General features: G+C 46.6%; 2 protein-coding genes across 6 annotated transcripts; both read left to right on the top strand.

The window, feature by feature from the left end:
- Positions 1-18: 18 nt before the first annotated feature.
- Positions 19-3,804, top strand: LOC117192236 (SNF-related serine/threonine-protein kinase-like). 3 transcript variants are annotated; one of them, XM_033396902.1, is made up of 9 exons: positions 19-196; positions 449-742; positions 822-1,040; positions 1,149-1,324; positions 1,399-1,759; positions 1,823-1,948; positions 2,015-2,138; positions 2,198-2,836; positions 2,907-3,804. In XM_033396902.1, exons 2-9 carry the CDS (start codon positions 537-539, stop codon positions 3,621-3,623), a joined length of 2,568 nt encoding a protein of 855 aa, XP_033252793.1. In that variant the 5' UTR covers positions 19-196; positions 449-536; the 3' UTR covers positions 3,624-3,804. The 3 variants fall into 3 exon arrangements, with proteins under 3 accessions (XP_033252793.1, XP_033252794.1, XP_033252792.1); XM_033396903.1 differs by having other exon boundaries at positions 19-121; XM_033396901.1 differs by lacking the exon at positions 19-196 and having other exon boundaries at positions 315-742.
- Positions 3,805-12,438: 8,634 nt separating this feature from the next.
- LOC117193156 (dynamin-like 120 kDa protein, mitochondrial) lies at positions 12,439-16,672 on the top strand. 3 transcript variants are annotated; one of them, XM_033397888.1, is made up of 12 exons: positions 12,439-12,540; positions 12,742-12,858; positions 12,914-13,010; positions 13,075-13,664; positions 13,728-14,101; positions 14,177-14,341; positions 14,400-14,587; positions 15,316-15,788; positions 15,871-15,989; positions 16,052-16,136; positions 16,205-16,409; positions 16,482-16,672. In XM_033397888.1, the coding sequence occupies exons 1-12, from the start codon at positions 12,526-12,528 to the stop codon at positions 16,544-16,546; spliced, it is 2,493 nt and encodes an 830-aa protein (XP_033253779.1). In that variant the 5' UTR covers positions 12,439-12,525; the 3' UTR covers positions 16,547-16,672. The 3 variants fall into 3 exon arrangements, with proteins under 3 accessions (XP_033253779.1, XP_033253780.1, XP_033253781.1); XM_033397889.1 differs by having other exon boundaries at positions 14,400-14,578; XM_033397890.1 differs by lacking the exon at positions 12,742-12,858.
- Positions 16,673-24,632: the final 7,960 nt, after the last annotated feature.

The raw sequence follows: 24,632 nt of genomic DNA on the forward strand, positions 1-24,632 counted from the left end.
CACATTGTGACCTCAAAACTGTACGTAGCAAAACATCGACACCAATGCAACCACGAAATGTGTATACAAAGATTCTAAGATTCATTTTCATGTGTGACCGTTTCGCCGTTTTAATAACAACGTAAGGGCAAGCTTCGACCACAGAAATTGCAAAATGCGGCTGCTGGAGGCTCTGGCACTGCTCTGGTCTAACACGGTAACAGACCTGCCTTTCAACATCCATCCCCTTGTGTAACAGCCCTGCCTCTTAGCTGCTGCTCCTGGCTGGTGCAAAAGTCAAAATAAAAAGGATCAATGTGAATAAGAAATCAGTGAAGCATGAATTCGTGTTCAGCTACGCGTCTGCAAAACATTCGATTTGTGGTCGATGCTTATTAGAAAATATTCCAGTTGAACCCGCTTTTCCAACGAAAACTGAGGCCCGAAATGCTTTCCCATTTAATTATAGTTTTAGCTAATCGCGGACAGTTTTGCTCGCCGGATAGGCAGCTCGGCTTGAGGGTCAATAGAAAAAGTTGAAAAACACTCAACTCAACATGACTCTGGAAACGCAGCCTGTAGGTGGCGGCCTGGGATCTGGGATCGCCGGTCTGTACGATCTGGAGGAGACACTGGGATCGGGCCACTTTGCCGTTGTGAAGCTGGCGCGTCACGTGTTCACTGGGGCCAAGGTGGCAGTGAAAGTCGTTGATAAGTCAAAGCTGGATGAGGTGTCTAAGGCGCATCTGTTCCAAGAAGTGCGGTGAGTAGAGTAGAGTCTAAAAGAAGCCATGGGTTGTCGTGTCAACTAATGTGCAATGTGTGACCTTGACCCACAATAGCTGCATGAAGCTGGTACAGCATCCGAATGTGGTCCGATTGTACGAGGTCATGGACACACAGACCAAGCTGTACCTGGTGCTGGAGCTAGGCGACGGGGGAGATTTGTACGATTACATAATGAAGAATGAAGCCGGACTCAGTGAGGAGCTGGCGCGAAAGTATTTCCGGCAAATCCTACGTGCGATCACGTACTGTCATCAGCTCCACGTTGTACACCGGTGAGTTCGCATTCACGCCCACTGATAATACAGTCCACCGATCAGCAATTTACGTAACTTTTCGCTTCGTTCCGTTTCGTGGTGCGGCGCGTCACACGCAACCCACAGGGACTTGAAGCCTGAGAATGTGGTGTTTTTCGAGAAGCTCGGCCTCGTCAAGCTCACCGACTTTGGGTTCAGCAACAAATTCTCTCCCGGCCAAAAATTGGAAACCTTCTGCGGCAGCCTGGCCTACTCCGCTCCGGAGATCTTGTTGGGTGATTCGTACGATGCACCTGCAGTAGGTGAGTGTGTCGATTTGGTTACTTTGGTTAGGCGATAGACTCAACTCTAGCTGGTATTTGGCTTTATCTTTTAGATATTTCGTCGCTTGGTGTCATTCTGTACATGCTGGTGGTCGGACAGGCGCCATTCGAGAAGGCCAACGACTCGGAGACTTTGACCATGATCATGGATTGCAAGTACACTGTGCCCACGCACGTTTCGGCGGAGTGCCGCACTTTGATTGCTTCGATGCTGGTACGGGATCCCAAGAAGCGAGCGACTGTAGAGGAATTGGCCTCTTCGGACTGGCTGAAGCCAATCGACGAGCCGGACTCGACTTCCACCGAGCATTTTCTGCCTTTGGTCAGCCGCAAGCAGCTCAGTGAGGAGGATCATGCCTTTATCATACAGAAAATGATCAACGGAAATATTGCGTCCAAGGAGGAGATTGTGCAGTGAGTAGATACCGCACAAGACCTGGTTTACTCCTGGCTAACCTTCGATTTCATACGATGCAGGGCTCTCGACAAGAATAAGTACAATCATATAACGGCCACATACTTTTTGCTGGCGGAAATGAGGCTGCGAAGGCGGCGAGACGAACAGGCACAGAAGCAGAAGCTTCTGAATGAAGCAAGCATGAAGTAAGTGCTGAATGGCAATGGCGTTCAAAAGGAATACACACAATTTTTAAAAATATCCTTTAATAGAGCGGAGGATGCGAGCCGCAAGCCGGTAGCTGAGAAACCCAGTCCCACAGAAGCCCCCAAGGGTGTCCCCATCAGCATCAACGTGACGCCCGCAGCCCAATTAGTAAGCGACGGCGGCAAGCCAGTAAGTTCAATACTATTTCTATTGTTTTCTGGAACTTCACTGCATTCGCATTCGTTTAGGACAAGCGGAGTCGCAAGTGCAGTATTGTGCGGGAGGAAGACGAGGAGGAGTCTGCCAGCGAGGATTCTGTGGTTGGAAATGACCTAAAAGTGACCACATCGCGACTGGAACCTACTGCTGAAGGACTCGTCAATCGAGCGGTGCAGGGGCGTACTGCCCCTACCGCTGTCCTCGCCGCAGTAGGAGTGCCTCGAAATTCACGCACAAAGATAGTCGTAGCCGTAGATGCTACGTTGGCTCAGAAGCTCAAGCAAATGGAGAAAAGTGCCAAGATAGACGAAGACACCCTGAGAGGCCTGAAGGAGCTAGAGGTTGGCAAGTTGAAGCCCCTGCCGAGCAGCAGTAAGAATCCGGTGCTCAGTCACCGTCGCACAAAACTTAACAAAGGCACGCCGTCGTGCAGCAGCTCAGAGGCCTCCGACGATGACACAAAGACGCGAAACAAGAAAAAAATTAATAAGTTCGTGGGCGATACTCCCACACGGTTTCGCATGCACCGGCGGGACTCTCACGATGACTCCAGCGACTCGCAGGATCAACTCTATCCGCCGCCTGGTTCGGCCAGCAGTGCGACAAATTTCATCTCGAAAAGCAGTGGCGTAAGCGGCAAGAAGGAAGGACAAGGACAATGCAAGGACGTAAGTAAATCTACTACCGACCAGCCTCTTCCTCTGTCTACCGAAATTGAAAATTATATTCCAATTGCAGCCAAATAAATCTGAAGAAACACGCAAATCTCACACACAAAAGAATAGAAAACAGCCGAAAGACCATGTAGACAAGCATTCACAAGCTGAGAAGCAGCAATCGGGGCTAATAGAGGGCACGACAGCCACATCGTCAGCCACAAGAAGGAGGCGTATGCGCGAGAGTCAGTCGCTGGATCGTATCACAGAGGCTCAGGAATTCGAGCTGCGGCACCGCAGCTACGCCGAGGGCGAGGCTGCGACGGCGTCCACATCAAGACAACATATCGATCAAAGATATTTGCAGTCCAACTTAAACATCAGCACATTCTCCGTTGCCGAAACAAAGGAAGAGTACGATGATGATGAGGAGCCCGAAACGAAGCCCAAGACCGTAGCTGCACCGGAACCTCATGATACCAAGGACCAAATCATGCACAGATTGAATGCAGCCAAAGCTACGCTTCAGCAAGAGCAATATTTTACTAATAACACCAATCTTAGTAGGCACTTGAACAACAACAACCATAGCCAGAGCAATAGCAATAGCAACAAAAAGAAATCCAACGACGAAACACCAAAAGATATTTATAATCTGAATTCAATCGAAGAGATCGATCTGATTTTGAAGGATAAAAGCCTTACCAAAGCAATACATGTTACCGGCTCTAAATGCTTTGTGACCATGAAGAAAATTCGCCGGCTGGGAAAGTATTTTCCCGTTGTGAATTTCTCTTAATAGATGCTGAAACGGAAACATAAACAAAAAACATAAATAGAAATATAAATAAATAGTTACTTCATTGCAAAGTGCATTCTAAATATAAAACTTGGTTAAGCGAAATATATTACGTAGCAAATATGCATGTATTAATTGAACAAGTAAAGTTACCAATATATATATTAGAAATATCCAAAAATCCCAGGAATATGTCTTGAAAAAAGAGCTCATCCTCTAAACATATTTTTAGATAAAGGATGGACGGAGAGGAAGTGTAAGCCCTGTAAATTTATTTGCGTTTTAAAATCAACTTGTGCCTGCCCATTTGTGTGCCCGGGTTGTGTTATATTTTAAAGCTACATTTTATTATTTCATTAAATTAAGTAATTTAAACATAAATTAAATAATTAAATAAACTTGCATTATCACAGCAAAAACGTGGGGGAGATTTGCGTCGGTTTTTACCGCCATTCTGGCCATCTCCGATTATGTTGCCGGTTGCCATGATAACCGACTTCTGCAATTACTTCGATGTCTTATTTTTAAAATATACTACAGCATAACTTTGGCGCGGTTTAACTCAAGTTGTTATCCTGTTTAAACAAAGGGGGCTTAAGTGGGCTAAGTTCGTTTCGGTCACACTGAAAGTCAGACCAGACCGTGAAAGAAAAAATTGAACAAGAACTTAAAACAAATCTACTTCCTTAACAGACGAATTCTCATAAAGGGCAAAAGCGAGGTAGAGGTGAACAGAGGTGTTAGCCAGGGTAGCTGTCTCAGCCCAACCCTTTTTAACCTTTACACAGCCGAACTACATGATATTAACAGTCATAACTGCTTACGGTTTCAGTATGCTGATGACTTTTTCATAGTTTGTTTTCATAAAGAAAGGTTTGCTGGAAGACAGTATAGATAAGTTCGAAGAAAAATGCAATAGGCTAAACCTGTCATTCAATCCGGTGAAGTCTAAAGTGATTTACTTTAACAATCGTAGAGCTGTGCTAAATATCTCGCATCAAGGAGTTGAGATCAGACAAGTAGAGCAGATCAAATACCTAGGCAGGACTATCTCAGCAAACAACTCAGCCTCTGGTCACATTGATCTGGCCATCTCGGAATCGAACAGAAACTGTGCGTTTCTCAGATTACTCAGTGGGTGTCACTATGGTATCAGCCCCAAAAGAGGGCTTATATTTTACAAGGCATTTGTCAGAAGTAGGCTAGAGTACGCGTGCTCATCATTCTGCAACCTGTCCAAATCTGCCTTGGCCAAAATCAAATCCCACTGCAACCATCACCTCAGAAAGTCGCTGGGTCTGATAATCTGTACTCCCGTTCCTATCATATATCACATGGCAGGAGAACTTCCCCCGGACTACAGGATGAGATTCCTGGCGGCGAAAGAGTTGGTTAAGGTGTTTGCATTTAATCTCCCAGCAAGTGAAACAGTGTCAGCAAATAGGGATTTAAACACGGGCTACGCTAAGGCATATCGGGAGTTTGGCAGCATAATAGATAGAGTTGAGGTTTTCGAGAACACAGCTTCATTTTGCACTAAAATTAGCTCCGACTTAGAATTTTTCAAGGGTTCTACACCCAACAAGCACGCTATAGACCAGGCAGGTATCATGCTGCTCCACGGGGAAAAGAAGGATCAGCTGACAAAGGGTGGTTTTGAAATCTATTACACGGATGGGTCAGTCGCAGATGGGCATTCCAGCGCCGCTTTCCTGCACGATAGGACAGGTTTTTTAGATAGCTATTACACGCACAAAACCCTTTCCTCGTTGTCCGCCGAGCTCCTTGCTATCGAGAAGGCATTAGACCATGCAATTTTGTACAATTTTCCTCGTGTCGCGCTCCTGACAGACAGCAGAAACGGGGCCCTCATTCTGGCGAAGAACATTCAGGATAACTCTATCGCCTACAAAATCAGAGAAAAGATCCAACAAAATCCACATCTAAAATCCCTCAGAACACTTCAGTTGACGCAGCAGCCAAAGAAGCCCACAGACGAGGAAAATACACAGTGGTTAAATGGAACCTTAAAGACGCTATGTGCGAAATACACAGAATCTTAAGAGCAGAATGGGAGAGAGAATACGCCGAGTTTGCTAGTATCAAGCACCGAGGTTACTGCTCGCTTTTCCCCTCAACATCATCCAAACCGTAGTTCCTAAATAAAACTAAGCTTAAAGCCATTGACGCTAAAAGAATCAACAGACTGCTTAGTGGTAACGCATTCGATAGGCACACTCTCGCCAAAATGCATGTAGTTCCTAGTAACATATGTGATACATGCGATAGTATCGATAACGCCTCGCATTTAATTTTCAATTGTACAAAGTACAACACAACAAGGCAAAACTTCCCATCTCTAAGAAAATATAATGATATTTACAAATTCTTTGAAAAAGAAAACATCAGCGCGTACCAAACACTAATTGAATTCATCGACGAAATTGATGTAAAGCTATAAACTGTAAACTTTTAATAGCACGGTTTTATTATATGTTCTTCTTTCTTGATCGTCGTATTCGAATGAATGTGTGTTGGCATATCGATACTTGTCGAGGACAAGTATCGATATATCGAGTACATTGGTATTTCTTATAATACTATCGATGAGTAAATCTTAAACTAATATTCAAATCTTATAAACTAATATTCATATCTTACATTCGGGCAACCTGACTACAGATCGCCCACGATCTACACACTAAGGCATACAGTTGGTTAAACATTTCTTATTCGGTATTGTCTTACTTAACATACTATTTCATCGATTAACAACATGAGACCATGGTTTTATCCTTACACTCTACCCAGGGTTTAAGCCTTGCTGGTTCTAGTATACTTCGGAATGGCATTTGCGTCAACTGACAGTCCTCAATGTCGACAACCTCATAACGATCATTATCCAATACTCTATTGATCCTGTACGGTCCTCGATACTTTGGTGCGAACTTCTTATTGATCCCCGGTGTTGTGTCCACATGCCGGACTGCTACATAGTCACCAGGTTCATACTTTAATGGGGCTCTATGTTTATGGGCATACATCTTCTCATTTCTTTTCTGCGACAACCGTATGTTCTCACTTGCTATATCTCTTATAGTTTCCAACTCTCTAAGTTCTGACGCTAACTTCTCCTCTAGGTATTCGGTTAATTCATCTACAAAGGGTCCTTTCTGGGGTATTCCAAATAACAATGTGCTAGGTGTCTTTTTCGTACTGCTGTTAACGGAGTTATTAATGGCGTGCTCTACCTTGCTCATCAACCTATACCAATCGGCTTGCTCAAGGGGCTCTGACAGTTTTCCTAACATAGGAGTAAGAACACGATTCACCCGCTCCACTTGGCCATTCGCCTGCGGTGCACCTGTAGCTACCTTAATGTGCTCTATCCCTCTCTCCTGCAGAAAACTAGAGAACTCTAACGAGGTGAAACAGGTCCCACGATCTGATATTATCCTAGTAGGGCGACTATAGAAATCAAAATATTTACTTAAGGCATCCTCGCTTCCCGCGTGCTGGTACTATTAACCGGGAACAATTTGACAAACTTAGTGAATGCATCTATTACCACAAGGAGGTGTTTTCGCTTAGATCTAATACTCGGCAACGGACCCAAATGATCAACATGTAGGGTATGAAAAGGAACACACGTCTTTGGGATACTATGGAGCGTTCTGTTATGGATTGTTTTAGGCATCGAGTGTAGTATACACGGTAGACAGTTTCTGATGAACCTTGCCACTTTACTTCTCATTGACGGAAACCAGTAGGTCCTCAAAAGGTCACTCACGCACTTCTCTGCGGCCAGATGTCCTAGTTTTTCGTGTGACCGCCTTATCAACTGCTCTTCCATACACATTGGTACATAGAAACATAGTTTGTTTTCACAACTCCTCTTGTAAACAATACCATCTATCATTTCAAAATCTACTTCAATTCCATCCTCTAGCATTTTTCGAATCCTAACTACTTCCTTGTCTCGCATCTGTTCTGTTTGCAATATCAAATCAACATCTTCTGGCGTTGCACCTACTACCCCAACTATCAATGATTTTAGTAATCTTTCCTCCTGAAACTCTAACTTGTCCCTCTCTACTGTATCCTCAACACATTTTTTCTCTTTATCTGAATTCCTATTACTAATGTACTTTACTCCCCCCACCACATCGTTAACGCTTCTTCTACATTGGCTCAAATCTCTAATTTCAATCTTCGATCCATCCTCTTCCCTATATTCACTATTCTCTATGTTATCTCTACAATCACTACCAAGGTTCTCTCTATCATCAGACTTCCACCTATTTCCCAATCTACTTCCTACTGCACTTGATTCTCCACACTCAATCGCAGGGTTCTGTACGGTACTACTACGCTCTCTACTGATATTTAATTCTCTACACTTAATCACAGGGTTCTCTACGGTACCTCTATGCTCACTACCAGGGTTGTCTCTACTTACACTATTCCTTGTATATTGCTTTCTACTCTCATCTTTTTCTAAATTAGACTTTTCTAAACCGTATTTGACTCTATAACCATCCTCTAACATATTCGTCACTTGATCTTGTCTGCTCAGCGCATCAACTTGCGCCATACTGGCTCCAGGTCTGTGCATAATGGAGTAATCATAGTTCTCTAACTCTAGGGACCGCCGTGCTATCTTAGGACTAATTGACTTTCTGGTTAACGTCTGTACTAACGAATTACAATCCGTGATTATTTTGAAGGACCTATGCTCCAAATATGCTCTAAAACGCCTCAATGCATAAATTATAGCCAATGTCTCTAGTTCGAAACTATGATAACGTGATTCTCTTTCTGTTGTTTTGCCGGAATAATAAGACACAGGGTGCATCTTCCCATCATCTTGTCTTTGCATCAGTATTGCGCCATAACCGTATGAACTTGCGTCTGTATGTAATTCCGTTTCTCTATCTGGGCTAAAAATTGCTAATACCGGAGGATTTGCCAACGCATTCTTAAGAGTTTCAAACGTCTTCACCTGTTCTCTATTCATGGGAAACGGACCACCTTCTTTTAACAACTGCACCAAGGGCTTAGCTGTCGTCGCAAATGACAACATGAAACGTCGAAAATACGAAAAGAATCCCAAGCATGAGTGCAGTGCTTTTACATTTTGAGGGACTGGGTATTTTTTCAAGGCCTCAATATGGGAATCACTAGGAACTATTCCGTTTTGATTAACTTTATACCCCAGGAAATCGATGTTTCGATTGACAAACCTACACTTTTTTAGATTTATCTCTAAATTTTGCTCGCTAAACCGAATGCATAGTCTTTTTAATATATCCATGTGCTCTTCAACTGTTTTAGTCGCTACTAATTTATCATCCATGTACACTACAATGCTTTTGTTCCTAATAAAGTCTCTCAAGAGCTCCGAAATAAATCTCTGAAAAATAGCGGATCCATTTTTTAACCCAAAGGGCATTCTCAAGTACTCATACTGTCCTTGCGGTGTCACAAACGATGTATACGAAACTGATTTTTCTTCTACGCCTATCCACTTTTCAAATCTATAATGGAAAAACAGCACTTGTTTTCTAAAAACTCAAGACAGTCCTCAATAAGGGGCAATGGGAAATTATCTTTAACAATTCGTTTGTTCAGACCACGGTAATCGACACACATTCGAAGTTCTCCTGATTTTTTTTTTACTAGGACCAACGGGGAAGCATAAGGAGACTCACTATGACGGATTACTTTCTTTTCTAACAGATCATCTACTATTTCAGCTACTTTCTCTCTCTCATGGTAGGATAAACGACGCGGAGTACAATGAAATGGTGTTGTTTCTGTTACACGAATCTGCATCTGATACTTTGGTGGTGCTTTAAAGTCAAATTCTTTGTGTAAATAGTATGTCTTAATAACTTCCCTACACTTTTCTGCAAGAGTGGGGCCAAATTCGAAACCTACGTTAATATGTTCCTCTTCATCAATCTCTACCGCCGCACAAAAGTTACTGAACTCGTCGCCTTGATTCATATTCTCGATGGCCATTTTGTCATTCCTTGAGTTTTCTTGTGTCTGATTTTTAAATGGATTAGAACGTTTGATTAGCTCGCTTCTTTCTGATTGATTACCATCTAACTTATCATATAGTCTTATGTTGATATTATTTTTACGTTCGGTGAATAAAGACGCGCAGGTTAAACTAATAGCTTTTTGCTTTAACGAGCTTAATGGTGTGTGTTGCTTCGCATTGATATTTTTCTTATGAACTAATTTTACTTCAATAACTTTGAGGGCATCGCGTCCCAACAATACCGGCAAAGGCAGCATGTTATCATCTACGATGTTTAATAGAACGATATATTTCTTTGTGCAAAATTCAATATGGCACTTAAATTTTCCCGATATGGGAATTGGTTGTCCTCCTAGTCCATAGTATTTCCTAACTTCATTATAGGCTTCAACTATAGCCGACTTCGGTATCAAAGACTTATGAATAAAACTTACAGGGCTACCTGTATCAAATAGACTAAAAATACTGACGCCTCTTTGTTCACCAAACGGAAGTCATAAAGTGATTAACTGGACAGCCGCTAAATCGTCGTTGTTTTTTTCTCCTGGTCGCTCCTCATCTTGAACTGCAGCTACCCTAGTGGCCATCTTTCGTTTCGGGCACTGCGAATATAGGTGGCTGGTACTCCAACAGTTAAAACATGCCCCATCCGGTCTCTTTGGCTGACTGCATTTCTTCATAACGTGCCCAAATTGCCGACAGTTGTAGCAACGCATTGCGCCACCACCTTGCTGCTGCCCAAATGCCATACTCACATTTAGTTTTCCCTTTGTCATACCTTCGCTACGAATTGCTACGACGCCAGGAGCTCTTCTGACCTTATCATAGGTGACCATCTTGTCACGCAACTCGTTGAGTGTGCTGCAATATAGCATGGATGCTGCCATGCCCGTCTTGTCCTGCAGTCCTTTTACGATGAATTTGACCACATCGCTCGTGGCCATGTCTGCTTGCGACGCTATGCTGCACATTGCGACGAAATATTGCAATGCGCTTTCATTATTTGCAATTTTCCGTGCCTCCAGTCGCTTTCCAATGTCCCACGCTGTCACTTTCTGCTCAAAGACGTTGAGCAATTCTGCTCGCATCAATTGCCAAGTCAAAGGCGCCACATGGTCGATGTACGCCTTCGCCGATCAGCCTAGCAGCCGCTTCGCTAATATCCAGCATTTGGACTCGGATACACCATGGAAATTCATAATGTCCTCAAAGTTACTTATCCAACTGGTTACAGGCTGGTCGTCATCTCCAGAAAATGGACGCATCAACGCCTCAATGTGTGTCAAGTCGATGCAATCTCTCGACGTTTCCAACTCCATAGCCTCTTTCTCCGTTTTCAATATTCTTAATTTGAGATCAGATAAGCGCTTGCGAGAAACGTACAATTGTTCCAACTGCTGCAAACGGCGCGATTCTTCTTCGTATTCATCTGATCGCATTATCAATTTCGAACAAGCGTTGTCTTGTCGCGGCATGAATGCTTCTGCACATTTTCACCATATTCTTCTGGCGCCGCTTTTACTGCGTGTTGTGCACTACGGTTGTCTCTATCTATCTCGCGCTCAACCGGGACTGCAAAAATGTCTGCCTGCATAGTCTCGTCTGCGCTTGGCGCCGTATTTCCTAGCTCATGCGTGTCTTCCATGATTTTTTTTACTGCTGTACGTAATTGGTGTATGTTGGCATCTTGATCAAAATATACGTTTTGCCTACGCAATATGTCGCTAAGTTCACTTTTGGTTTTCTCTCTTATGTCTGCATAGTTCATCACAGAGTTTTTTTTTGGGCAAACCCCACACCTGATATGTAAACTTTTAATAGCACGGTTTTATTATATGTTCTTCTTTCTTGATCGTCGTATTCGAATGAATGTGTGTTGGCATATCGATACTTGTCGAGGACAAGTATCGATATATCGAGTACATTGGTATTTCTTATAATACTATCGATGAGTAAATCTTAAACTAATATTCAAATCTTATAAACTAATATTCATATCTTACAAAACAGTACTCCAACATCTTCTATTCTTTGACTTGGCAATTTCCACCTTCAAAAGGCGGGCGGCCAAATAATCCCACGCTACTCACGGGTAGCTTGGTAACTTAAATGCTAAAAAAAAAAAAAAAAAAATAAAACAAATCTAAGGAAATGAATTTTTGCGAAAAGAAAATTAAGTAATTCCCAATAATAAACAATAGAATCTGTGTGGCAACTGCAGCCCCGAACAGCAATAATGTTGCGCATCTATCAGAACTCTTACCGGTAAGCATTGTTAAGTCTAAAGGCTGCAAAACCAACATTCGCTGTTTTTGGTGTGCCGATTTCTTGTCTTTCTCTTGTCTTCTAGGCGTACCGCAAAAAGGGCTGTTGTCTACTCCACGAAGGTTGCCTGCTGTAATCATTGCACGCCACCATTGCAGCATCACCAGCCACCCACGTCGTCCGCCCCACAGCCAGCATGCCAGTGGCAGCGGTAACGGGCGCTACTGTCGACATGAAGAATTCTTGCTAGCCGGTAATCCAGCGAGGGGCTGGTCGATTCCGCCTCCGTCTCGCGGCTACGGCATGCTGGTGGTGCGCATTCTGAGGGGAGCCCTCAAGCTGCGATACCTCGTGCTGGGTGGTGCCATTGGCGGTGGCGTGTCCCTAAGCAAAGTGAGCTCACGCTTCCATTGGCGGTTATATAATATGCAAAGTGACATTTATTTGATCAAAATGCGATCTTGCAGAAATACGAGGACTGGAAGGATGGCTTCCCTGACATGAAGTGGCTGCAGGACGCCATGCCTCAGGACGAGAGATGGAGCCAGTTCTCGAAGAATCTCCTCGAGGTCGGTGCAGTGGTCAAGAATGCAATCGATATCGGTGAGTACTAGGCTACTGATCTCCTTCCTGCCCTGCCCTCTCTGCCGTTCCCAATCTCTCTCTCTCTCTCTCACTTTAAATGATCATGGTGGGGGCGGGGACAACACCGCTCGTATGCTTCCATTATACACTTGACTTGGTTCGATTTGCACATGATTGCACGTTGAATGATACTGATATTAGGGTGTTTGTTGCTTGTAGATCCGGAGCTCAAGCAGCTTGGCGAAGATAAGTTGTCTGAATGGCGCTCGTGGTTCGACAGTCGCCTGGACGATGCCATCGAAGCGGCTGACTATCAAGGAGTCCAGATTGTCGAAAGTAGGTTACACACCCAGGCCTTTGTAATCGAAACTTATTGCGAACTCTATTGCAGCCAAGGAGGACCTGTCGTCCAAGACAACTGTCGCCGCCTTGGGTATCACCACTGACGAGAGTCAGTAGAAGAAGTAGAAGAAGTACCAAGAAATTTGGTATGCCTAAACAAATCCCTCACCACACAGAAGGATATTAGGAATAACGCTCTTACTCCAACAGAAATGATGCAGAACCAGGTGGAAACGCTGCAGACAGAGATCATGAATGTACAGATCAAATACCAAAAGGAGCTGGAGAAAATGGAGAAGGAGAACCGGGATCTGCGCACACAGTTTCTCCTGCTCAAAACCAACAAAAAGACCTCAGCAAAGAAGATTAAAAAGACCCTCATCGACATGTACTCGGAGGTATTGGACAAGCTGACCGGCTACGATACGGGATATACCATGGCAGATCACCTGCCGCGTGTCGTTGTGGTCGGGAACCAGAGCAGCGGCAAGACCTCGGTGCTGGAGTCCATAGCCAAGGCTCGCATTTTTCCCCGCGGCAGTGGTGAGATGATGACTCGTGCCCCGGTCAAAGTAACGCTCGCCGAAGGACCCTACCATGTGGCCCAGTTTCGCGACTCGGAACGAGAATACGATCTGACCAAGGAGTCCGATTTGGCTGAATTGCGCCGCGAGGTGGAGTTCCGCATGCGGGCCTCTGTGCGCGGTGGCAAGACGGTGAGCAATGAGGTCATATCCATGACAGTGAAGGGCCCTGGACTTCAGCGCATTGTACTGGTGGATCTGCCGGGCATCATTTCGTTAATTATTCGAAACTCCGTTTCTCCGTTCCCCCAGTCTGAAGTGTAGTGTGATTTCTCTCAGACTATGACAGTGGACATGGCCTCGGACACAAAGGACTCTATTCACCAAATGACCAAGCACTACATGAGCAATCCAAATGCCATCATACTCTGCATTCAGGATGGATCCGTGGACGCGGAGCGCAGCAATGTCACCGACTTGGTCATGCAGTGCGATCCCCTGGGTCGACGAACCATATTTGTGCTAACCAAGGTGGACTTGGCCGAGGAGCTTGCCGATCCCGAAAGGATAAGAAAAATACTCTCTGGCAAGCTCTTCCCGATGAAGGCCCTTGGCTATTACGCTGTGGTGACAGGCCGCGGTCGCAAGGATGATAGTATAGAGGCCATACGTCAGTACGAAGAGGACTTCTTCAAGAACTCAAAGCTCTTCCAGTGAGTACACAATTCAATTCCTCGGCAAGGCTATTGTCTGAAACTAATCTCCCTTCACTTATCCCTGCCCTGCAGTCGTCGCAGCGTCATAATGCCCCACCTGGTGACCAGCCGAAACCTGAGCATGGCAGTCTTAGATCGTTTCTGGAAAATGGTGCGGGAGACCCTTGAGCAGCAGGCGGATGCATTTAAGGCAACCAGATTCAATCTGGAAACGGAATGGAAAAACAACTTCCCCAGGTGAGAGGTGACCATACGATCTTTAGTCCGTTTAACGAGAATTTCAATTTATATTTAGACTGCGCGAATCTGGACGCGATGAGCTGTTCGATAAGGCCAAAGGAGAAATACTCGACGAGGTGGTTACGCTCTCCCAAATTTCCGCCAAGAAGTGGGACGACACACTCAACTCTAAGCTCTGGGAGAAGCTCTCGAACTATGTGTTTGAGAACATTTATCTGCCCGCTGCTCAGTCAGGTTCTCAAAGTAATATTTTGTAGTAGTAAGCTCTTAAGTTGTAAGCCAACGCCGTCGCAAGTCGTCATCGTCGTTGGAAGCACTTCCCCCGATGTGCTTCGTCTCTCTGTGTATTTGTTTGTTGATGGAAGCAGTGTTTCTGCCGGAGGTCTGCCCCGGGGGAAGCCCTCCCTCACGTGTGTGGTTTTGTCTGTGGATGTCGCACCGTTTTAGCTTGTTTAATTTTACACTTATCACGCCTTGCATTCGCATTCGAATACCCGCGAAGGGAATCACATGCGTCGAAAATTTCAAAACCGGTTTGATGGCTTCTCCGATGCTGCCCAAATTCCATTTGAATCATGCGTGTAAATTTACTGTGTGCACTCCCCAACTTCATTAACACCGATTGAGTCTTCCCTTCCCAAGATTCCCAAGTGATTCAGCAGCAAGCTTTGTCGGAGCAGGCTCATGTGCAGTCATGTGCGCTGTGCGGTGCCGGAAAGCGTAAGATGGGAAGATTTACGAGCATCTGTAACGAAACCAGATTTTGGGAGCCCACAAACGCGTTTTGGGCCGAACGTTTCTAATTTGTTTTGCATTTTATGACGGATCCGTTAATTTGCCCAATGATTTCCACAATTCAATAATTAAATCAAGTGATGGTAATCGATTTGGGATCGAGTGTTCATACTTGTTCCCTGTTGCCTCTTGCCGCTACCGATAAACTAATCTCTGATTATTTTCCGTCCCTTTAGATTCCTTCAACACGATGGTGGACATTAAGCTGCGTCAGTGGGCCGAGCAGGCACTGCCAGCCAAGTCCGTGGAGGCCGGCTGGGAGGCCTTGCAGCAGGAGTTCATTTCCCTGATGGACCACTCAAAGAAGTCCCAGGATCTCGACGGCATTTTCTACCAGCTTAAGGCCGCAGTGGTGGACGAGGCTATTAGGCGGCACAGCTGGGAAGACAAGGCCATTGACATGTTGCGCGTGATACAGCTGAACACGCTGGAGGATCGCTTTGTGCACGACAAGGCGGAGTGGGACCAGGCGGTGAAGTTCCTGGAGACCTCCGTCAATGCCAAGCTCGTGCAAACGGAAGAGACGCTGGCGCAGATGTTCGGACCGGGTCAAATGAGGCGCCTCAGCCACTGGCAATACCTCACGCAGGATCAGCAGAAGCTTCGCAGTGTCAAAAACGAACTGGACAAGATACTAAAGAACGATTCGGTAAGCCATGAAGTAGTACATGCATCTGGAATGGAATTCTATTAATAAAATAACACTTGGTGTGTACATCCGGCATCCTTAGAAACATTTGCCCACCTTGAGCTACGACGAGCTGACGACGGTGCGTAAGAATGTGCAGCGGGAGAACGTCGATGTGGATACAGACTACATTCGTCAGACATGGTTCCCGGTGTATAGGAAGTAAGTGATGAGAGATAATGTTCTACATTTCTTTGGTATTTATTTTGCTTTCTCTCCTTCAGACACTTCCTGCATCAGGCCCTGCAGCGGGCCAAGGATTGCCGCAAGGCATATTACCTGTACACTCAGCAGGGTGCCGAGTGCGAGGTAAGCGGGAAACATATCACATTCACTTTCATTATATATATGTATATAACCTCTCCCATACCATACAGATCTCCTGCAGTGATGTCGTGCTCTTCTGGCGCATCCAACAGGTCGTCAAGATAACGGGCAATGCGCTGCGTCAGCAGGTAATCAATCGAGAGGCAAGACGGCTGGACAAGGAGATCAAGGCGGTGCTGGATGAGTTCAGCGAGGATGACGATAAAAAGGCTCATATGTTGACCGGCAAGCGCGTGCTGCTGGCCGAGGAACTGAGTAAGTGAAACCCAAAATCGATTTTCATTCGGACATTCGGACGTTCTTGTGGCCGCTTATTTCGTTGGACAGTCAAAGTGCGGCAGATCCAGGAGAAGCTGGAGGAGTTCATCAATTCACTGAATCAGGAGAAGTAGGAGGAGAAGGGTGCCATAACCAAAGACACTGGACGACGACTCGACGCGTTACTTATTTAATTGAATAATTTAAGCTAATCTCCTGGAGAATCGAAATGCAGCTGCAGCTGATGGAAACCACATAATAAACCCTGACAAGATTGTCAGTTTGTATTACTCAAATCGTTTTTATTGTTTTCTTGCACTCCTATTATATCATCATTCATTTAAATGTAATGTTTTTTATCCCCAATCGGCCGCCTAATTATTTCGAATTAAATAAAACTCGGCGCAGAAATAAAATTACGATATGTTCTTTAATGCGTGACATCCAAATTGCAAGTGTGGCTTGCCTGCCCTTTACATTGCCGCTCCGATCGCTAAGCGCAGCTTCGCTCGGCCGACTTCGGTAGGCAGACGCAAAGCGGAGATAGCGAAGAGCGAGCTGGCAGAGAGCGTTTAGCAGGGCAAGCAAGCGCAGAGCTTTAACAAACAAATGAGTGACATAGACATAAGTAACAAACAAAATAAGCGGCTGAGGGCCAAGAATTAGGTGCTATTTGGCAAGCAGCTAATCGGCTGGGTTCTGCTCCGAACAGACTCATTAGTGTATGTGTGTACATAGAAAGGCAAAAGAACAAGTTGAACAAATTCAACGGAGATTCGCATTGTGTTTTTTTGATTAGAATTTTGCAGCGAATCGGACCGTTGCCGTGGTTTAAAGTCCAAAATAAAGCAGTCCCAACGGATCAAGAAACACAAAAGCGAACGGAGACTCAAGTGTGTATACCAAAAAGTGCGTATGCCAAGCCGCACAAAACCGCGAGTGTGTATACCCAAAAGTGTGTATACCAAGGCATAGAAAATCGCGAGTGTGTGTGTGTAAATAGCAACTCGGAGGGATACTTAAAAGAAAACGAAAAAACAAAAGAAAGACACGGACAACAGTATTGTCGTCGTAGTTGCTTTGTGCATGAGACGATCGACAGTTACAAATTTTGCACTGTGGGACAATAAGTATAAAAAATGAGTGGAAATATGAATTTCAATATTGAGAAACTGGACGAAAACAATTATAGCACATGGGAAGTTTTGATGAGAAGTGTTCTCATACAAAATGATTTGTGGCCAATCGTCAGTGGTAAAATTGAGCTTAGTGAAAGTGCAACAAATGAGCAACGTGCAGCTTTTGAACTAAAGGATCAAAAGGCGTTGGCGTCAATTTCACTTTTGTGTTTAATCGACCCAACTAAACAATATTAAAAATTGTGTATCGTCGTCACAGGCATGGCAAAAGCTAAATAAAATTCACAGGCCAAGCGGACCAGCAAGGGTAGTGCTTTTAATTAAACAATTGTTGACGTTAAAAATGTCGGATGGTATAAGTGCACAGGAATATTTGCGGAAATTCCAGGTGGTACACGAGGCTTTAGAAGAGGTCAACATAAAGGTTGATGAAAAGATCTTATCAGTTGTGTTGCTAAATGGTTTGCCTAAATCGTATGAAAGTTTTGTTGTTGCGATTGAGACGCGAGATGATTTGCCGAGCTTGAGCATGCTAAAAATAAAAATTTCTGAAGAAGCGAATAGGCAGGAAGATAGCATTAGCAAGGAAATTACAAGTAGCGCGGAACTACACGTCAGTTATGACAACAAAAATTTTAAGAAAAACTTTAAGAAGGGCAAAAAGTGTTTTAAGGAATGCCGTGCTAAAAGCAAGCAGGAAGGAGCAAACAACAAGGGCGCAAACAGTAAAAGCGGGGAAAGATTGGGTACAATGCTTTGCGTAACCGAATATGCCAAAGTGGAACCAGAAAAATATGTACCAATCCTAAATTTAGCTAAGCCAAATGACCAGATGTTAAATGCATGGTGCATAGACAGTGGCGCAACGGCGCATCTATGTTGTGACAAGGAACGCTTTGTGTCGTTCACGGAAGATAATCAAAAAGTATTTTTAGCCGGCGGTAAATCACTTATTGCTGAAGGGCATGGAACTGTTCAAGTAAAGTTCGGTGATAGATCCGTTACGCTGGAAAAGGTTATCTTGGTACCAGATTAGCAGTACAATTTTATATCGGTCACAAAACTATTAAAACATGTTTGAGAAAAATCAAGCGATGATTTTTGAAAACGGAAAAATAGTTATAAAGGCACATCTGGAAAATAGATTGTTTATGGTTCAGGACAATCAGGAAAAGTGTATGAACATTGTAAATGTTGAGGCAGATGCATTCAAGTGGCACAATAGGTTCGGCCATGTACATTTTGACGCATTAAAGGAAATGGGCAAGAAGGAGATGGTAATAGGGCTCAAGGGCATATACAAGCCAAAAAAAAGGGTGTGCAACATGCGCAAAAAGTAAAATTTGCGTGCAACCATTTCAATCGAGCACAAACAGGTCAAAGGGCGTTCTAGACTTAATACATACTGATGTATGCGGTCCAATGCAAAAGCAGTCAATGGGAGGCAATCGATATTTCGCCATTGATGATTGTTCAAGATAAGTATCAGTAAGTTTCCTAAAAACCAAAGATCAGGTTTTCGAGGCTTTTAAAGAATTTAAAAGTCAAGTTGCTGCATGCTGGGTTAAGTGAATGCTATTGGGCAGAAGCGATTCGAACTGCCACGTATTTGCGAAATAGAGTGGCAAGCAGCTGCTTGAGCGGGGTGACACCTTTTGAAATATGGACAGGTAGAAAGCCAGTGGTATCGCATTTAAGAGTTTTTGGCTCAGTAGCGATAGCTCTAGATAAAACAAAGAAATCAAAGTTCGCACAGAAAGGCTTAGAGTATATAATGGTGGGCTACTCGGATACGGCCAAAGAATACCGTTTGGTCAGTTAAGAAACCAGGAAACTCGTAGAGAGTAGGGATGTCATTTTTGTAGAACCTGAAGGGGGCAAACTAGATGCATCATGTTCCAATGAAATGGCATCAATTGAGGTTCAACAAAACCAGGACTCTGAACCCGAAATGAATAGCGAGCAATTTAAAGATCCAGAAAATGAGCCAGAAAATCAGGAGGAGATTGTAATTCCAGAACCAATAAGAGGACCAGGACGCCCAACCATAGTACGGACGGGCAAACCAGGACGACCAAGGAAGCAGTATCATATGCTCAATGCGATACTGGCAGCAGATGTACAAGTTCCACAAAACTACGCACAAGCTGAACGGTCTACTGAAGGCGAGATATGGAAAGCATCAATGAAGGACGAGTACGAATCTCTCGTGAAGAACGGCACGTGGTCGCTTACTAAATTGCCTAGCGGGAAAAAGTCCATTGGATGCAGATGGGTTTATGCAGTTAAGTCCAATCCGGATGGAAGCGTGAACAGGCTCAAATCACGTCTGGTGGCGAAAGGTTGTAGCCAACGCTACGGGATCGACTACAAGGAAACATTTGCACCAGTTGTACGCCACGCAACTATCAGGTTGATAATTGCACTGGCAGTCGAAAATGGTCTCCACCTACATCAAATGGATGTTGTCACGGCGTATCTCAACGGCGAATTGGAAGATGAGGTTTTTATGAGACAACCTGAGGGCTTCATCAGCGAAGTTCACCCAAATCACGTTTTGAGGCTTCACAAAAGTATATATGGCCTAAAACAATCAGGAAGAGTGTGGAACTCTACGTTGGATGCAACGCTGAAACGCATTGGTTTTATACCGACTGTCAACGAACCCTGTCTGTATTGTAAGCCAGGTAAAAATATGTGTCTAATAGCTGTCTACGTAGATGACATTATTTTGGCGTGTAAGGACCTAGATGATATATCTGATATCAAGATAAAGATCGCAGCAGAATTTGATGTGGTTGACATCGGGCCTATGCAATAGGTTTTAATTGTAATTGATAGAAGACGTAAACGTGCTTGAGTATGTAGCGGTCCGTGTGGTGTTTTTTTTTTTTTTTTTATTGGGAAAACAATATTAACAATAGTGGGTGGTGGGGGGGGATTGGTTGTTGGAATGGGAATGTTGAGGGTAGGTCCACTCCCGCGGGACTGCCGCAAGGCATTACTTCGCGGTGCGGAGCTTGGTGTCTTCTATGGCTCGAGTTGGTTCGGCATCGCTCCAGCCTACGCAGCTCCCTTATGACGCTTGCTGCCATATTGGCAGTCGCGTGCCACGTCTGCTCGTCGGCTACCATCCGCTCGGTGAGGGTGTCTACGCTTACTCCTAGGCTCGCCTCTCCTAGCATCTCTCGTTCCCGACGAAAGCGGGGACAGGAAAAGAAGACGTGCTCCGCGTCTTCATCTACTCCTGGCCCGCAGTAGCTGCAGTACGGGTCATCGGCGTGCTTGAAGCGGTATAGGTATTTCTTGAAGCAGCCATGCCCTGTTAGCAGTTGTCCGAGGTAGTGGTCAATCTGGCCTCTCTTCCGCTGCATCCATGGTCTCAGCTGGGGGATTAGCCGTCTCGTCCATCTTCCATTCTCGGCTTGGTCCCATCGCCGTTGCCAGCGTGCTATAGTGCCCTCGCGGCGTTCGCTACTGACTGCCATGCCGCTCTGCCGCTCGTCCGCCAGGAGGTCCAGCGGGACCATGCCTGCCACCACAAGTGCGGCGTCCTCTGACACCGTCCGGAAGCAGCATGCAACCCTGAGGGCGCAGCGTCTGTATGTGCCTCTGCTGTCCCTGCTGTATGACGGCAACCTCATTGCTGGTGCCCACACAACCGATCCATATAGGATTATGGAGGTGACAACTCCGGCGATGAGCTGTCTGCTGCGTTGTCTTGGCCCTCCAGTGTTGGCCATCATCCTATTGATGGCCGCTGTTGCTGTGGCTGCCTTCGCGCTTGCGTACTCCAGGTGCGCCTTGAATGTAAGTCGCTGGTCGAGTACTACCCCTAAATATTTTAGGGCGGGCTTGGTCCTGATGGCAGTGCTACCAACCATCACGCACGCCTGTTCGACCACCTTCCTGCTACTTATGAGCACAGCCTCCGTTTTCTTCTCCGCTAGGGACAGTCCGTTCGCTGTGAGCCATGATGTTATTTTTCCCACTGCTGCGTTGCATCTCTGCTCTGCTCCGCTGATGTGCTTTGCTACCGTCACTAGCGCGATGTCGTCCGCAAAGCCCACTAGCGTGCAGCCTTCGGGTAGTTCCAGACGCAGGATGTCGTCGTACATCGCATTCCAATGGATCGGCCCTAGGACCGAACCCTGTGGAACGCCACCGGTGATTATGTGCTGCTTCGCTCCATCCTCCGTGTCGTACAGCAATACGCGGTCCGTGAAATAACTTCGGAGCGTCCGGATGAGGTATTGGGGTGTGCCTCTCCTCGCCAGTGCATCGAGGATGCTCTTCCAGCTGGCCGAGTTGAATGCGTTCCGCACGTCTAGCGTGCACACTAGGCAGTACTCCTTCGAGCCTCCTGCCCATCGCGTTCCTGCAATGGCTTCTCTGGCCAAGCTCGTAACCATCTGGATGGCGTCGATGGTGCTCCTCTGCTTCCTGAATCCGAACTGGAAGGTGGAGAGGCCATTCCGTTGCGTCAGCTCGGCCTCAAGTCGGTTGCATCCCAGCCTCTCGAAGATCTTGCCCACACCATCTAGCATGTATAGTCGGTATGCCGATGGGTCGCTTAGGTCCTTGCCTGGCTTGGGTACCAGGGCAAGTCTCTGGCGTTTCCATGCTAGTGGTACGTACCGCTCCTGGATGCACTGGTTGTACATCCGTGCGAATACCTCTGGGTGGGCACTGACCAAGCATTTCAGGGCCGCGTTGGGGATTCCGTCGGGTCCTGCCGCCTTGCCGTTCTTCAGTTTGGCAGTGACCTCCTGCACCTCCTTCACCGAGAAGGTGGTGGTGGCCGCCTGTGCCTGATCCTCGACGCTGTCTGCCTCCTGGAGTGGTGGTTGCCGGGGGAAGAGTGCGCAGACTATTCCCCTCAGCAGGACAGGTCACTTGGGGGTGGGTTGCCTACAGAGCTTTCCCATGACCAGCTTGTATGCCCCTCCGAAGGGTTCTGCATCTGCCGCCTCACAGAGCTGCTGGAAGCATTTGGCCTTGCTGCTTCTAATGGCTGCTTCTCTAAGGGCTCTCCGATTTGCCTTGAATGCCGCCCCTTTGATCCCAAACTGTGGTGTACCTCTGGATCGCTGGTACGCGCGTCGCGCTGCGCAGCACTCCCTCCTTGCTTGGGCGATGTGCTCGTTCCACCATTGTACTGGGCGGTGTCTACTTCCACCTAGCTTCCTTCGCTGCATAGCTGCATCACATGCCGCTACGGCGGCGCGCTTGTTTCGGCGTCCCCGGCGGCAGCTAGGTTCTCTGCTGCTGTTAGAAGCGCGACTGTATCCAGCGTTGCTTCTTTGTAGCCAGTCAATTGCGCTCGTTGCCCCCTTGTTGCATTCCCGATGGCGGCTGTGTCCGTCATCACAGCCAGGTGGTCGCTGTGCGTGTACGTGCTCAGGACTTGCCACTTTGCGTAGCGAGCGATCTCCGGGCTTGCGAAGGTGAGGTCTATGATAGACACTCGGCCTGCTTTGCTGTATGTCGGGGTGCTTCCTGCGTTCAGGAGACAGACGTTCAGGCTCGCAAATTCCTCCAATAGCGCTGTCCCTCGGGGCGTGTTCCTGGCACTGCCCCAGGTCGTAGCCCAGGCGTTGAAATCGCCCGCTATTACGTGTTTGCGCGATCCGTCGTCGCATGCGGCACACCACCCAGCCGATTCGCACCTTGCCAAGCTCCAGGAGCTTCTGTGCCCGGGCGGGCTGGAGGTTTAGTGTAGCCACCTGCGTGGCACCATACGCTTTCCGCATCCTCGGCTTTGTTGCTTGTGTCAAGTCCAGGTCGGTCGCTGCTGTAATTGCTTCCAATACCTCATCGCCTGTCGTGAGCTCATCTATGTCGAGCACTTCGACCGCGACTGTCTCCTGAATGGCCTTTACAGCTGCCATCTCTCCTATCGCTGCCTGTATTGCCTTCTGCAGTTCCTGTGTGGCAGGGTCAGATGGTTGTTGCATCCTGAGGAGCAGCTCGCCCGAGGCAGTCTTCCTTATGGCCTGGACCTTGCTCTTCAGGGCCTGGAGCGCTGGCGCTGCCTTCACCACCTTCAGGATGTCGGCATATGACTTTCCCTCGGTGCACTTCACCAGTACCGCGTCCGGCCGGGCTGTCGGCTTGCGCTTCGCCCGTCGCCCTCTGACCTCGTTCCACTTCTGCGCGGGGTCAGTGTTTTGCGTGCTGGTCATCGGCTTCTTTGTCGCATCTTGCCTGTTGGCACCGTTGTTTTGCGCTGTCCGGGGCTTACGGCGTGCGCTTTCCTCCTTCATACTGGGTGTTGTCCCCTTCCTGCGAACTCCTGGCGTCGTCTGCGTCTCCTTTGTCGATGTGGTCTTCGCATCGCCTGGGTGGGGGTTAACTAGCCAGGGGGTAGGTTCTGCGGTGTGGCAGTGGCATTGACATTCACCCATACCTTTCCTCCCGCTGGCGCCTTAAGCTGGGACCTTACCTCCAGTTGCAGCTCCTTCATGCGCGCCATCATCTTTTTGATTGCCATGTTAATGGACCTCTGTCCCTTCTCGTTCATCTGGTACAAGAGATCGTCCAGAATTGCGCCAATCTCATCGATGTCCGCTGGCAACGCCGTGTATTTTGCTCTGTTTCATGTGCAGGGCTGGGGCTGCTGGCTGCTGTGGCGGTGTTCTTGCCACTTTCGAGGCTTTTTGGAAAGCCGTTGCTTAGATGCTTGTAGTCATACTTGCTTCGCCGGCCAAGTGTGCCACCGGCGTAGCAAGGTTGGGGGAAATGCTTCTTGGGGCCTCCAGAATCCGTGCCCCTTCCGCGGGATTGCTCCGCGCGGGTGGATTTCCACCTTGTGGGTTTCCACCTGGAGTAGTTATTTTTTTCGAGTACATTTATTTCCATTTCATGCGCATTTTATACCTACTGCCAGGTTGTTTGCATTTTATACCTTCTGCCAGGTTATTTAACTGCCGATCACTGTGATACAGCCGCAGACCAAGCAGCCGCCCACTGTGGGTCAGACGCTGCTTGGGTTTGGTTGGATTGTAGGCCCTTTGGGGCGTCCATCGGTGGTCAAGAAGGGAAGTGGTTTCTTTCCTTCTTTCTGGTGCGGGCCCCGTTT

This window comes from Drosophila miranda, assembly GCF_003369915.1.
Source record: "Drosophila miranda strain MSH22 chromosome Y unlocalized genomic scaffold, D.miranda_PacBio2.1 Contig_Y2_pilon, whole genome shotgun sequence".
Classification (NCBI taxonomy): domain Eukaryota; kingdom Metazoa; phylum Arthropoda; class Insecta; order Diptera; family Drosophilidae; genus Drosophila; species Drosophila miranda.